Source organism: Nannospalax galili, unplaced genomic scaffold, assembly GCF_000622305.1.
Source record: "Nannospalax galili isolate Female #2095 unplaced genomic scaffold, S.galili_v1.0 scaffold772, whole genome shotgun sequence".
Lineage (NCBI taxonomy): Eukaryota > Metazoa > Chordata > Mammalia > Rodentia > Spalacidae > Nannospalax > Nannospalax galili.
In genome coordinates this window covers 1,676,061-1,692,373 of record NW_008332097.1, presented here as the reverse complement: position 1 = coordinate 1,692,373, position 16,313 = coordinate 1,676,061, and the positions used below count along the sequence as shown (strand labels likewise).

Below are 16,313 nucleotides of genomic sequence, written 5' to 3'. Positions count from 1 at the left end.
GAAGTGCAAGGCAAAACTCTAGGCAGAATAAACTCTTAAACGCTCTCCTTGTAAAGAGCAGTATCCTAGTTTGCTTTCTGTTGCTGTGATAAAACACTATGACCAAACAAAAACAACTTGGGGAGGGAAAAGTTTTAGTCTATCTTATACTTCCGGGTGACAGTCCTTCTTTGAGGGAAGTCAGAGTAGGAATTCAAGAAAGATTCTGGAGACAAGAGCTGAAGCAGAGACCAGGGAGGAACACTGTTTACTGGCTTGCTTCCCCTGGCTTGCTCAGCTATCTTTCTTAGACTACCCAGGCCCACCTGCCCAGGGATGGCATCGCCCACAATGATCTGGGCCCTTCTACATCAATTAGCAATTAAGAAAATGCCTCACAGATATGGCCGCAGGCCAGTCTGATGGAGGAAATTCCTCAGTTGAAGTTTCCTGTTTCCAAGCGTATCAAGTTGACAACTGAAGCTATTGAGCACAAGGAGCCTTGGCATCACAGAGACATGGCTTGAAGTAGCAGTTCTCTAATGTGTGCCTGTGCCTGCAGAGCCTGGGGTCTACTTCCTTGGGGTCTGCTTCATAGGTCTGGGCAGAGGCCTGAGAATTTGTACTTCTAACAAATCTTAGTGCTCAGGTGATACAGATGTGGCAGACCAGGACTCACATCCTGAAAGCTATTGAGCTGTTTATTTAAATTGTGCCTCAAAGACACTGCTGACAGACATGGAACTAATGATATTATTTAGGCTCTAGAAAGGCTTGTCTTTGTGGAAGCAAGGCGCCTTTAACAAATGTAACCTTTAAAGGGGTGATTTGTCTTTAATTGGAGTGTAGGGAGGGACATCATGGTTCATAGCCCAGATATTAAAAAGTCAGTACACATTTAAGTGATAAGAATGAAGTCCAAAAGAGGCAGGAATCCTGGAGCCACACTTCAAATACTGCCCCCTGTAGAAAGTGGCATCCTCTTGATTTCTTTAAAGTCATCTGTTTATGGATCTTCACACAGGCCAACGCAAGTCTACCTGTCAATCCCAACGATGTTCACAGGTTCCTCCTAAGCGTATATACATGCATCAACAGTCTTTAAAAATTCTGGAAACACCCATAAAATACTGTTAAAACTGAAAAAATTCTCTTTACCTGACTGTCTGGAAACAGTAACAATATCTCAAAGTTGTGCTTCCATACAATGTGTGCACACTTTAAAACCTGCAGTGTTCATTGCTGTGTGAATGATGGGGTAATAGAACCCAAGACTTAAGAATTCAAATGCTTGCCAGGAGTTGGATGCACTTGGAGTACCACAGGCAGCCACACATGCAGGCCTGTCTGTACTATGAAAGGAAGCCAGCCACAGACTTCATCCCTTTCATCAGGTGAGATGTGGATAATATAACCCAACTTCCCATCTCTGCAGCCTTTTATAATGTCCTAGTGTCCTCCTAAGGCTGTGTGAACACTGCAGTTTGCCCTGTAGAGCATGTTGTTGCATCATTTTGAGCTTCCACAACAATATCCCCACTAAGCTGGGCCTGAAAACTTCCACCAACACCTAGACAAAGGACCATAAATTGCCCTATTTCTACTGACCTTTGTCCAGATCTTCAGGTTTTACATGTGTTTTAGTGAGACATTTTACATATTAGGTTCAAGGCTGTCAATCCTTAGGTTGGCTACAACTGTCCCTTCTTTGATGTGACAGGACATGGTTCTGTTTGATTCTCACCATTTTCATGGTTTTCTGTTTGTTCTGTTCTGCCATCTGATCTAGAGTCGCCTGGCACTGCCAGTGTTCCGCTTAGAGTTCAGAACTCTTGGCGACGATCCCAGTTTTTCTCCCGGTCAGGTAAACTGCACTGCTAGGTAGCTGCATTTCTTTTGTGCAAAAATCCATGTTGGGGCAACCAGTGGTGTCTGGCATTTGTCTTCATTTCTGATTTCAGAGAGAAAAAAAAGATGTTTGTTTCTGACACACAGTTAGCAAAGAGCCGATTGTTTGATACCAGTACCATTGTACTAAAATTTGGAGGAAATTTTATGCTGATTTTGAGATTCAAAAGAAACAATATAATTTGCCTGTTTCCCCTTTTAAACGTAAGAAGCATTTATCACAAATGTGGTTGTTCTCTTGTTAACTGTGTCACTCTCTGTTCTTCCTGGTTGACTTCTGGCCTCTCTGTACTGGTCTCTCCATGTCAGACAGTAGTACATGCTCTTTCAGTCAGAAGTCAAGTGCATTAAGAGCCAGCACTAACGGCAATAGTTGTCACTTCCCATAGTCTAGCGCCTGGAGCTGACGGGTGTGGTCAGTTGTATTACATTCTTCATTTCTTTTGGTGATGGGTGCCACCTGCTTCAGGACTCCGCTTAATTGTGATTTTCTAATGTTTTTGATATTTTAAAAATTAAGAAAATTTAGTCTGAAGTTGACGTAGAAAGTCCACTCCACTAAGAAGATCAAAAGGCAAACACACCTAGAAGCTGCTCCCATTCATTCCTTCTTTTCTTTCTTTTGTTCTGTATAGCAGATTCGCCAAGCAGTGAAAAGTCTCCTGTAACTACACCTGTAAGTAACTCCCTTTAATGAATAGGATTATGCATTTAGACTGATTTCAGCTTATATTTGATTTTCTTTAAAAGTATTCAACCAAAACTGAGATTTTAAAATGCTTTTCAAAGAATAATGTAATACTGTCAGGCTGATAGTGAAGACAAGGATTGTCATTACTCGAGGTCATTATCCTGCCTGGAAACAAAGTGATGTCAACAAAGTTCAATCTAAAAGAAGCACTCAAGGGGCTGGAGAGACAACTCCAGGGTTAAGAGCACTTTCTGTTCTTCCAGAGGACCCAGGTTCAACTCCCAGCACCCACATGGTGGCTCTGGCTCTGCCATCCTCTTCCGGCCTTTGTGGGCACAGCACACATACCAGTAAACATGCCAGCCATCAAAACACTTGTACAAATTAAGAAATAAAAATAAAAAGAGCATTTAAAATGAACATGATAGGGACTGGAGAGATGTCTCAGTGGGTAAAATGCTTGTCACACAAGCATGAGGGCCTTAGTTCAGATCATCAGAACCCACGTAAGGCCAGACACAAAAACACATGTCTGTAATCCCAGCATTACTGTGGCTAGATGGGAGGCAGAAACAGGAGAACTCCCAGAAGCGTATTGCCAGCCAGCCTGGTGTATGCAGTGAAAACTGAGAGACCTGGGCCCAAATGAGGTGGAAGAAGGTGAGGACCGAAGGTGGGAACATATGCACCTGCACTCGCAAACATAGACACATACGCAGTTTTTAAAATTTTGATAGTAGGAATTAGTATTAAAATAGAGACACTTTTTTTTGGTGGTAATGCTGGGGCTCAAACTCAGAGCTTTGAGCATATGAGGCAAATGCTCTACTGATAAGCTATCTCCCTAGCTCTCAACCTTATTTGTTTATAATAACAACAGCACTTCAGTATAACACAGTACTAGCAGACAACCCAGCCTGGACTTTCTCTGGGTTTGCCTCAGTCATTCCCACCTTCACAGTTGGGCTCTTGAATTACATTACTTGTTCATACTGCATTCTATTTTTTATTTTAATGGAATAAGAAAGCACGTCAAGATGTGACGCTGTGACAATTCCTGGCTGCAGATTATATTTGAACTGACATATAATCCTCTTGTCCTCATTTACCCTCTGAAATAGCCATCAAATCTGGAGGTCTGTGGTACAACCAGTGGCAGCCTTGAGCCCTTCAGTCCCCTGGGCAAGCCTTGTGATCACTGCTGTAGCTTTGATCCCAGATTTATTACCTGTCCACCTCTGAAGGTCATGTATAATGCCTCCATACCTCATCTTCCTTGACTGTGCAGTGAGATGCGATGCTAATAGCTTTCTTTTAGGGTTGTTGTGAGCCTTAGTTGAGATCATACAGCTGCCTCTGCAGCACATAATGCATGAATGACTCCTGCCTTCCCAGTAACCAATCCAAGATGCTCACCATAACTGGTACCAGTTCTTATCTATAGATGAATTTTCTCACTTTGAGAATACTTAAGTGCCCATGTAGAATGGAGAAGGGACCTGTCACTTGGCATATAACCCTTTGATGTCTGTAGACACATTTCAGAACTAGGGACCATATGTGGCGTTTCAACCATAAACCAATACTGGAAATCTGGAGTTTCCTGGGAAACTAAATCCACTCAAGTGGGCGGGAAACCCAGAAGGACTTCAAAGCTGGCAGAGTGGCCCAGAGCTGAAGGGGATGCTGCACCCCATTGACTTCCAACTTAAACTGTATTTGGATGAAGGATGTCAAACTGTTCATGTGTCCCTGGGTGGGGATGGAGAAAAAGGGGCTCACCAAAAAGACACACTCATTTTCCATTTGTAAAAGGTAAAAGAGAGGGAAAACATGGGTTCAGAGCTAACTGTGTTCTTCCTCATTCCCAAACTTGCAAAAACCTTCTATAAGGATTTTATAAATCATAAATCCTTGGGTTTGTGTATTTATTATACTGGCTTCAAGGCTGGTGCTCCTCTTATTGGGATCTTGGGTGATATAGGTGAGCATTGGAGACTTAAATGACCCACTTGGGAGAAAGCTGCTGTAGAAAGCAATAGTGGTAAAAAGCATTCATTTCAAAGTGCATCAGACACCAGTTCTAACACAATACATTTCTCTTGAAATAACCCCCACCCCCACCTTGACCAGAATTACTGTGCAATATGAACATCTTTCACTCAGGAGCATGATGCTCCTGATATCCTTCTGAGAGAAATAGAGCAAAGATTTCTCATATCTGATGTGAATTACTTTGTGTTTCCATTATCCCTAAAAAGATACAGAACCAGCCCAGTACCTTGGAGGTAGAGTAAAAATGGACTAAATTGGAAAAACGATTTCTGTCGCCAAAAAGGACATTTAGATATGTAAAGACCTGTTTCTATGCCCCTCTGGTGCCAGGTTGGAGGGTAATTGCTTTCTCAAGGATGTGGCTCGGTTTTGATCATGGATTTCTTTGTTTTTCCTGTTTAGTTTAAGTTCTGGGCTTGGGACCCGGAAGAGGAACGCAGGCGACAGGAAAAGTGGCAACAGGAGCAGGAGCGTTTGCTCCAGGTAGGACTAGCTCTCTGCTTTCCCCCTGTCTTGAACTGCGCTTTCCTAAGTTCTGTTGCATTGAATAGGTTTTTAGCACAGGAAACATGGAATCCAATTCTTCTCAGAAATCCATGAAGTCCGTCTATGCTTTGTGTGCAGGCAACAAGAGTCCTGCACCCGATTCCTTCTGCCAACAGGAACAGTGATGAACAGGAGAGAAAAAAAAGTGCATATTAATACTTTAGAAAACAATCTCCAAGCAATGATTAAGAGTCAGTCCACCTGTATCCGTTACCTCCTTAGACATCAGTTTCTAGTCCAAGAAGCTATGAGAATGAATCATCCAAAAGCTATTTGATAACATTCAGGTAGAATAAAATTGGTATAAGATAAAAATCTAATTCCTTCAGTAGAATAATTGTTCCATATTTCAGTGAAAGCTGCTAATTACCAGCTCTAGAAAGGTCCTGGGAAGAAATGTAGCATGCTTCAACTTACCTCATGCCTAGATTAGCCGGGCTTCCCAAAGTAGCCTAGTGACCTCAGAAACTAACTTATGTTGAGTACTAGGGCTGTGCCAGAAACTGCAGTTGGTCCTTACACATTTTATCAGCCCTTCAAAACAGGACTGATTAGCCCATTTGAAGCTAAAGACATGAATGCTCACAGAAGTGGGATTAATTGCCCCAAATCACACAACTAGTAAATATAGAGCCTGGACTCAAATCCATGTCTATACAGCTTTAAAACTCATGTTGTCTTTACCACATAGCAAAGCCCCATATTAAAAGTCATCAGAAACTGACATAGGAGAAGGCGGCTAACCCTCATTGAATCTGATGGCTCCATACTGCTGTATAGAACTCGTGTGGGGGGAGGCTCAGTGGTTAAAAGCACTGACTGCTCTTGCAGAGGACTTAGATTTGATTCCCAACACCCACGTGGTGGCTAACAACCATCCATAACTCCAGTTCCAGGGGATCCATTGTCTTCTGGCCTCCATGGGCATTGCACGACACGAGTGCACTTACATACATGCAGGCAATGCACTTATACACATAAAATAAAAGTAAATATTTATAGAACTCACATGTGATACCAATTTATTTCCTCTTGAGTTTTTGCTCTAATTCTTTTGGCCCAATTTCCGCAGGTAGAGGAGTAGGTCCATAGCTAAATCATTTAGTCTGGCTTTAGCTCTGCAGTTCAGTTTGGCGACTTTGAAAACTGCAGAGGGTTAGGCCTTGAATACCAAAATGATAGTAAGAACTCCTGAAATTCTACTCTAAAATTTTACAATAATGGGGGAGGTCTTTGTTTTTGTTTTAGAAATTGATTTTGGGATTTTTTTGGAGAGGGTCTCTCTAGGTAACCCCATCTGGCCTCAAACGTGTGGAAATCTGTCTCTGTCTCCCTAGTGCTGGGATTAGAAGCATGCACCACTTTGCCCAGCTTTTACAACATTTAATTTGATAATAGTTTTCATTGTTGTTGTTCGGGGTGGGGAGGGGTTGAGACAACGTCTCACAGTAGTCCCAGCTGGCCTGGAACTTGCTATGTAGACCAGACCAGCCTTGATCTCATAGAGATCCACCTGCCTCTTTCTCCCAGTGCTGGGATTAAAGGTGTGTGCCACCATGCCTGGCTTTGATTTTTATGATAATTTTTTTATATAGCCACAGGTACCTCTGGTAGAATGCTAACAAGAACACCAACCTCCAGATGTCCTCATGAAGGCCTTTTTGCTCCTAAGATAATGGCATAACAGCTTCCAGCTATGGATATGTCAGTGCCTTCCCCTGTACTGCAGACTCCCTTAGCCCCAGACAACTGACAGCAGCCAGCCTAAGGGTTGGAGTATGACTGTGTACATGCCCATGACTCCTTTGTGTCTGTCCTGTGTGTCTGTCCTGTGAGGACACATTCTCAGACTTTCATGGGGACAGTTCTCTTTTCATGCATTGATTTTAATCTTTACTTACTTGGTGGGGGTGGGGAGTCTGGTCAGGTGTTGGGGATTCCTTACACATTTTTTAATGCCATCCTTATTCAGAGTGTTTTACTTTCCATAAGAAGTGGTGACTAGTAGTGTACTATTTCTGAATACAAAGATGGAAGTTCTCATATAAAAATCATTTTAATGGGTTATTTAAAGGCTGCTCTTAATTCAAAGTTGCTATGAGCTGGGAAGATTTCATTTTGGTCAGTAGTGACAAGCAGAGACATGCACTCAGCTAATGATTATCCTGAGCCCGTCGGACCTGTCTGCGTTGTCTCTTTTGTCAACCTACCGGGTTTTTACAATCTTTCCTTAAATTCTCCTGGCAGCATTATAATTTGGGTTTTGTTTAGTTAGTTGGTTTTTGCAGTATTTGGGTTCAAGCCCAGACCACGGCACATGCTAGGCAAGGGTTCTACTATTGAACTATATCCCCAGCCCAGCAATATGTTTCTACTAATGAAACGCAAAGCCTCACTTCTAAAGCAACCAGTCGAAGCAGACTGGCTTAACCAATCTAGGACAACTCAAGTTAAGGAAGATTATTAAATTTTTTTCATCTTTCCACATGCTTTTGGGCCTTTTCCCACTCCTCCTTCTGGTATAGGACCAGGCAAATCTCTATTTACCTATTTAAAGACTACTACTAAAAGCAAAGGCAGAGAGTACTGTTTCCTGAAGGATTTTTTTAATGTTCCTAACTCATTTGTGTGGTCCATGATAATATTTCCCTCTTACATCATACATGCATTCCAAATGTTACTTCAAGCTGGGCAGGTGCACACCTTTTATCCCAGCACTTGGGGATAGAAGCAGGCAGATCCTTGTAAGTTCAATGCCAACCTAGTCTACATAGTGAGACAGTAAGATCAAGAAGATAATCTTGTAATATCTTGCACACTGTGACTTAGAGACGTGATACATGCAGTGGTCACAATCTGTGGTCATTCTATACAGGAGAGGTACCAGAAAGAACAGGACAAGCTGAAGGAGGAGTGGGAAAGGGCCCAAAAGGAGGTGGAAGAGGAGGAACGCAGATACTACGAGGAGGTAGGAAATTCCCAAAAGAATCTTTGTCACCCCAGTTCCTCAGAATCTGTCATTGCCCTGTGTATGTGTGGGATAAGTGTGCATGTGATTGTGTCTTACTATCACAGCAAAACCTCACTAACCTCTTTAAGAGAGTCACATCATATGGGTTCTAACAGATCTCAGTAGCCCCCCAAATATGAATTGTGGGAAGAATGTGTTGAGCCTTGTTCAAGCAGACAATATAATTACACCTGTTCTCTGGCCAGTTCCTGATCTTTGATCTGTCTTGATAACACAAAAAAAATCAACTCAAATAAACCCAACTCAAATAACAGATCACTCTATGATCTGTTAGCAAGCCCAATAAACTAGTTTGGATTTTCAAAAAAAGAACAAAGCTAATGAAAACCTTCATTATTCCACCAAAGTTGACCTCATTTTGGCAAATCCTTTGGTCTTTGATGTTTTTTTTTGGGGGGGGCGCTGTCTTTTTGGGACAGCATCGCCCTGTGACCCCCGCTGACCTGGAGCTTGCTGGGTAGATTGGACTGGCCTCGAGCTGCTGGGCTCTGCCTCCCAAGTGCTGGGATTGAGGACGTGTGTCACCATGCTCAGCTTTAGTCTTTGGTTTCTTATCCTTACTTTTCCACCCTTAAACTTCATTGTATATATATTTTTATGTAACCTGCTTCAAGTTATTTCTGGAAAAAAATGTGTTAAAAAGTGCCTCTCTTTGGAATAATAAAAATATTCTGGTGGCACACACCTTTAGTCGCAGCACTCGGGAGGCAGAGGCAGGCGGATCTCTGTGAGTTCAAGACCAGCCTGGTCTACATAGTGAGTTCCAGGACAGCTGGAGCTACAGGGAGACCCTGTCTCAAAAAAAAGACTAAAAAAAAAATAATTAACTCATTTGTGTGTGTGCCTGCTTATATTATAGCAAGCATGTTTGGTAGTAATAAATTTATTTTATAGGATAATTTTTGTATTGAAGCTAAATACATCCTTGTTACTGACTACACTCATATAATACTAGAGGAATTTGTGGAAATTTTTTTTTTGTTTCTCCTTCATTTTTTCAAACAACACATTTACAGAATTTGGAGGAGGCTACATTTTATGTCATCTAAAATTTCCTGTCATCAATATTGAGAACCTTACCTTCAACAATAACTTTTGTGCCTAATTAATTCTATGCAGTATTTCTAAACTAGGCTTCTTCTGTAACACTAATTAAACTTTGTGTTTGCAAATTCCATGCACATTTCTAAATTACTGTCCATAGAGTATTGATTTGTATGCTTTTGCAAAATAAGATTTTTGTATGTTCTGCTTATTTGCATATATTCTGATATATTTGTTTTCCTAGAGTTCTTTAATACCATTTTTTCTCTTGGCAGATAAAAAAAATTTTTTCTCCCTTTCTCTCATTCTTACCTTCTTAGGAGCGCAAAATAATTGAAGACACTGTGGTTCCATTCACTGTTTCCTCAAGTTCTGCAGATCAGCTTTCTACTTCCTCCTCTATAACTGAGAGCAGCGGGACAATGGTGAGATCACAGATGAAAACCACCTTACAGCATATATGAACCTAAACAGAAGTATAAAGCCACACGTTCCATCAAACTAGTAGCTTAAAACCAGGACCCACTATTCCTCTAGACCTACCATCTGCTCCCAGGTGGCCCTTGTACCCAATGCCACCTCCATGGCCATGGCCAAGCCCTAGACTCTTTTCCTACAGAGCAATAAAGTTATTGCACTGGCCAGCCAGATCTGTCCAGAGATGCTGGCAAGGTCTCAAGCAGCAAGGCCGAGTGCTGGAACCTTCTCTCTGCCTGACCCAAGGATCACTGTTCTTCCCACAGCCATGTGCTCATCCCCCACCATGCCGTGCATTCTTCTGCATTATTTGGCAGCCACAGACATGTTTGCCATGTATTCCCTACCAGCTTCCATAAAAATGACTTCTTACCCTGAAAATTCCATGAGACATTCACTAATCTTTGAGCACTAGAGAGGAGCCTTGGACAGGCTGGTGGACCGCCACATCCTCCAAGTAAGGTTACAGATGTACTGGACACAAGCCATACCAAGACCTACATAGTCTGTAGTCTGCATAGAGTAAAATAACTCAAGGACACCAGAAAGCCATTTTTCCTGAAGTAAGCAGTTCTGTGCCTGTGTTTTGTTTTGAAGGGGGTAGGATTCTAACCAACCCCTTTTGTGATAATTTTTAGAAAGATCTCAAATGCACATTTATTCTAAATACTCAGGCATCATTGGAATCTGTTACTTTGGAAGACTGTTCTTTGAATGGTAGTAGGCAGTGTGACTGACACGTGCTTCACAGGGTTGGAGAAAGATGTAGAAGAATGGGTGGCTGTGTCAGTGCACACTGTGCAGAAACTCACAGTGAATCTCATCCATGTCTACAGAAATTCATGTTAAGAATTTCTAAAAAGTTTGAGCAAAAATTAAAACTTTCATGATTCAAAGAAAGGAAGGAAGGGGAGGTGAGGAGGGGGTTCAGATATCCCCTGGCCAGGTATAACTGTCATCCAGTGTATTTAAAAACTATAGTCAAAATTATCCTTATTGTTTCCATTAGAATAAGAGAGACTTGAAGAACTGTCAAGATGAAGAAAAAGAGAGAAGACAGAAGAAACCTTTCCAGGGGGATGACAGTGACTTCTTGCTCAAGGCTAGGGAAAGTGGTCCACCAGAGGAGGACAGGTATGGGTCCATACCAGACTGTTATGGAGAATTCACAAAGCTGGGCTCTGCCATTCACTCCCAGGAAGGAACCCTCACTGCTTTGAAATGATCACTCCAGAAATGCATTGCACATTGCTTAAACATGCACTGATGTCAGTGTCCTTACATTTTCAAATATGCCTTATTTTTAAACAGACAAGGCCAAGCATGGTGGCCCATACCTGTAATCCTAGCACTTGGGAAGCAGAAACTAGAGAATCATGAATTTGAAGCCAGCTTTGGGTATACAGGAAACCTTATCTCAAAAACTTTAAGAGCCAATGGGATGGCTCAGTGGGTAAAGGTACTTGCTGCTCAATCTTGGCCATCTGAATTTGATACCTGGAACCCACATAAAGATGGAAAGACTACCAACTTCACGCAGTTGTTCTCTAACCTCCATGCACACACTGCCACGATCATACACACACATACATACTCACTAATTATATATAATTACATATATTTTTAAAGATTAAAAAATTGAAATATTTTAAATAAACAGTATAGCTCATCAAAGAAGCTTGTTGTCAACTCAAAGCTCAAAACCTAAGCATCAGTTACTTGTAATAGGGAATGTGTTAGAGGGACAGAGGTTGAAATGAGGTCCTGGGGTTCCACCTCCCATGGTTCCACTGTGGGCCTGAACTTGACTGCTAGTGTCCTCTGTGATGTAAGCATGTCTACTTTGGGAAATCATCGAATAATCAATTAGTCAAATAGTTGTGGGTAGTTACTTCACACATGGGGACTCCAATTAATGTTCTATGGAAAATCGGAAAATGAAGCCAGAAACCCCTAGATCACTTAATGTAGCGCACACTGGTGCACTCTGGAGTGGATACAGGTTATGGTAGGCTTATCAATGCTACCCATGCCTAACCTGGGAGGTTATCTAAAAGAGCCCAAGAGGGGACAATTCTCTGCTATAGCATGTTCTTTATGAAACAGATGTTTGTCTCTGGGATCTGAGATACCAAATAAGTATTAGCAAGTATGTGTGTACACAGCATCCCAGAGGGACCCAAAGATGAGAAAGGCTATCTAGGCATCAGTCAGACTAGCCAAGGTGAAAGGTTAGCCGGGAGCCAAGTTTTCCCAATGAAGTTTTGCTCTGTGTGAACTGTCGTCAGGAGCTGAGCGCCAAGTCTAGACACTACACAGTCTTTGGAAGAGCACATCTGTTTCCAGCTAACACTGCTTCAAAGCATAGGAAATGAAAGCTGCCAGTCAGGAAGATGTGAATGATCCTAAAAGACATTGAGTGTGCGTTTTTGCTAGCTCTTCAGACAGGCACTGCATGTACTTTGCTATTTGCTCTTCTCCAGGCTGGCCTTATTGTCACCGGAAATTTCTCTTCTGTTTCCTTCCTCTCCCTCCTTCCTTCCTGCCTCACATGCAGACACCACTAGGAAATTAACAATGGCTACAAAGACCCCATGTGGCTTAACTGATTTGAGATAGCATATTTCTATGCAGCCCAGGCTAGCCTTGAACTCACGATGCTTCTACCTCTGTATCCTGAGTGCTGGGATTACAGGTGTATTCCACTGTGCTCAGCTTCCAAATGATTATTTGATCCATACTAATTCCTCCTTTGTAGAGATCTGGAAGCTTCCAGTTAACACAGTCATTCCTTGAAATGGGTGTCATGAAGAGCTCTGTAGACAGGATGGTGTCGGAAGTGATCATTTCTTGATTTTTTTTAAACTGGTGACTACTAAAAATATGTAGTATTATGTAATAGTTCAAAATCTAGTTTAAAATAAAAAGGATAAATAGTCCCATTTCTTGTTTTAAATTGTAGTTGTTAATTCTGTGGATAAGAACCACAAGTTTGATCTAGTTGTTAATTAAAAAAATGTAGTTGTTAATTCTCAGAGATAAGAACCACAAGGTTGATCCAGTTGCTTTTATCTCTGTTCTAAAGTATGTTTCTTTATTTTAACAGCCTAACTCAAGGGCCCTCAGCTGTCTCTGAGAACCTCATGTCAAAAGAAACCCATCAGGACCAGCAGCCAGAGGCAGAAACTGGGGCCCCACTCTGTGGGACAAACCCACAGTTAGCTCAGGGTAAGAATAGAGATTAATCTCAACATTTAAATTACCTCAAAACCTCCACTGTCCAGACAGCTGACCTCTGCTGATCGGAAACTTCTAAACTGGACTTTTAGCTTCTGCTGAATATATGATGAATAAACTTCTACTGCTGTGTGACTAGACTGTACATGATGTCATTGGGGTCCCAAGGAGACCTGAACAATTTTTAGTTCTGAAAAAGTGGAGATTTGGTTTTGGTAAGATAGTTCAGCATGTAAAAGTGCTTGCCACCAACCAAGCCTGATGACCAGGGTTCCATCCACAGGACCCACATGGTGGAAGGAGAGAAATGACTGCCACAAGTTATCCTTTGGCTTCTACATGCACATGGTGCATCCCAACCCCCACCCTCAAAAAGACCAAAAAAAAAGTTTTTGTTTTTTTTTTTTGTTTTTGTTTTTTTTTTTAGGTTTTTCTGGTTTGTTTTTGTTTTGAGACAGTGTCTCTTTGTAGCTTCAGCTGGCCTGGAATTTACCATGTAGAGCAGGCTGGCCTCGATCTCACAGAGATCTGCCTGCCTCTGCCTCCGGAGGGCTGGAATTAAAGGTGTACCACCACACTTTGCAAGAAGTCAATATTTTAAGTATTTGTTATTATAATACCAGAAATTAGTGAGAAAAAGGGCCTATTTCCAGATCCCCTTTACTTCTAGAACTAATTCACAGAATAGGACTACACTGGCCTCTTCAGTCACTGTGTGCCCATACCCATATAAAATTGCTGTGAAAAAAGTAGGCATTAGCACTTCAAAGAAAGGTGTCTGGGACTGGAGAGGTGGCTCAGTATTGGCTGCTCTTGCAGAGGACCCAGGTTCAGTTCCCAGTATCCCATGGAAGCTAACAACCATTGGTAACTCTAGTTCCCGGGGATCTGATGCCCTCTTCTGACATCTGCGGGCATTGCATGCTCATGGTGCACTTAAGTATATGCAGGCAAAACACTCCTACACATAAAATTAAAATGATTTTTTTAATTAAATAAAGAGGGGCTCTAAATATAACACAGTGGTTAAGAGCACTGGTTGCTCTTAAAGAAGACCTGGGTTCAGTTCCCAGCACCCACATAGTGGCTAACAACCATCCTTAACTCCAGTTCCAGGGGACTGTCACCTTTTTCTAGCCTCTGTGGGCATTGCACACACAGATGCATTTACATACATGTAGGCAAAACACTCATACACATAAAAATAAATATTAATTAACTAAAAGTAAAGATGTCTTGCTAGGCATCAGAGCAACTTTGCTGAGCACAAAATTTATGTTCTTTCCTTGACCTCAGATCCACCCCAGAATCAGCAAGCATCAAACCCACCAGCACACATGTCAGAAGATGTGAAGCCCAAAACCCTCCCACTGGATAAAAGCATTAATCATCAAATTGAGTCTCCAAGTGAAAGGCGGAAGTGAGTAGCCAAATAAGATGAATGTGAGATTCCTTTAAAAAAAAAAAAAAGTAGTATTGACTTAGAAGAGAGAAAAGTGTCAGATGGCAAGATTTCAGCAGCATTTTTGTGCCTTGTCTTTACTTAATCTCGTCAACAAGGCAACAAATATGTGTGATTTGGGACAGTCTTCCTGGCAAGTGAACTTTCACTCTCGAGTTCCGTGTCTGTGACACCAGAATCAATAGAAACTGAAATCACTTACACGTGATTACTACTATTATTGGTTATTGAAGTGATTTCTGCCCTTTTTTCAAACTGTGGTGTTCACGCTTTGAAAGCATGGATGAAAATGTGACTTTGAGGGAAAACAAGCTCCATGCGAAGAGGGGAGGGCAGGGTGACCTGGGCTCAGCAGTTTCACAGCTGAGCAATCAGGAGACAAGGAGGGATTCCTGCCCTGCAGTTTGCTTCCGTGTTGCTGTTTTTCTTTTCTTTGTTCTTTTCCATGTTCTAACTCTTTCTTTACAAATGAACATTTAAAAGCCAGAGCCTATTACTGATAATGCAATCCCACAAAGGGCTCCCAAGTACCCCAGCACCTGTGTGGCTGTGCTGGCAGCATGCACTGGTCTGATCTCTCATGGCCTAAAGAGTGTTAAATAATCTGAACTCCACCTTCCACTGTGTGGATGCCATGGTACTGAAAAACCACCTCCTTTAAGATCTGCCCTGAACTTCCGGGCTATCTTTAATAGTTTTTTTCATATCCTTTTTCATCTTTCCCAACCCACTGAGCCCATAATTTTTATATCAAACTCAGCATGCAAAAGCAGCTTGGTAAAAAACTTAGAGAACTCAGCAATTTTAAACTGAGAATTCCAAAATAGTCTCTTTTCTAATCAGCACTGTCAGGATGGTTCTGATTTTACATAGTCAATGCATATGCATTCCTCCTAGACAGAATTATGATTTTTGTTTTAGAAAAATATAAAACCAAGCATAAGAGCGTATGCTATAAGCCTAGCAGTTAGAAGGCTGGGGAGAGAGGATGGCAAGTTTGAGGCTAGCCTGGGCTCCTTAGTGAGAGACCTTGCCTCAAGACAAAAATGCTAGTAGATGTGTTTGTGGTCCTTGATTTGGTTGTCAAGAAGTTTGGGGTTTGGTTTTTTAATTTAAATATCTTTTATTATGATTTTTGTTAACTTGTCATAATTTTGGGCTCTGTTACCATGTTATAGGAAAAGCTCTCGAGAGAACTTCCAGGCTGGGCCCTTGTCCCCCTGTTCTCCCACCCCTCCTGGCCAGTCACCAAACAGGTACAAGAGGTCAGCAAGCCTTTCTAAGGCTGTTTTGTGTGGTCCAGCACTTGCTGGGCATAATCTCGGCCAAATCAGTGCCTGCCAAGTGATCCAGACACATCACTTCCCCTGAACACTCAGAGACAGGAGTCAGGAAAACATCCCCCATGTGCCTGCAGATTCACTGGCTGGGGAGAGAAAAAGTCAAGTGTGATACTGGCTGGTCATGGCTACCAGGCTTTAATGACAATGCATGGAACCTGCAAACTAATAATAAAACCTACCAGACAGTTGCTGGGGTTACTCTGCCTCCAAGATGCTCAGCCCTTGTAGGGCAATGGACTGTTGGCTCCTACAGAGAACCAGGCAGAGGCTGGGAAACAAAGTGTCATCCTCCTCTTTAAAGCCTCCCTAGATGGCTAATGATGGCTCTTGATATTAGTTGGCCTGTGATATCCTTAAAAACTGCCCGAGTTTCCATCTACCACAGAGACAAATGACTGAGGATTCATGGATGGAGAAACTTCATTTCACTGTTCAATAGAAGGGCAGTTTGCTGAGGACAGCTCTCCCTCTTCTAAACTGTCTGCCCTTCTGTTTCCTCTGTGGCTTATGAATGACAGTGTGTATTTATTTCTAAATTTC

At 42.0% G+C, this 16,313-nt stretch overlaps 1 protein-coding gene across 13 annotated transcripts in view; it reads left to right on the top strand.

The window, feature by feature from the left end:
* The window catches only part of Limch1 (LIM and calponin homology domains 1), a 353,723-nt gene that overhangs the window by 324,751 nt on the left and 12,659 nt on the right, over positions 1-16,313 (top strand). For 5 of the 13 annotated variants that reach the window (XM_008827219.2, XM_008827218.3, XM_008827224.3 and 2 more), the window contains 7 exons: positions 2,523-2,563; positions 5,036-5,116; positions 8,055-8,147; positions 9,575-9,679; positions 10,741-10,865; positions 12,838-12,959; positions 14,265-14,388. In XM_008827219.2, coding sequence (XP_008825441.1) covers positions 2,523-2,563; positions 5,036-5,116; positions 8,055-8,147; positions 9,575-9,679; positions 10,741-10,865; positions 12,838-12,959; positions 14,265-14,388 — 691 coding nt within the window. Of the gene's footprint in view, positions 1-2,522; positions 2,564-5,035; positions 5,117-8,054; positions 8,148-9,574; positions 9,680-10,740; positions 10,866-12,837; positions 12,960-14,264; positions 14,389-15,608; positions 15,696-16,313 lie in introns of all 13 variants that reach the window. The other 8 variants (XM_029560687.1, XM_008827215.2, XM_029560689.1 and 5 more) reach the window with 3 other exon arrangements.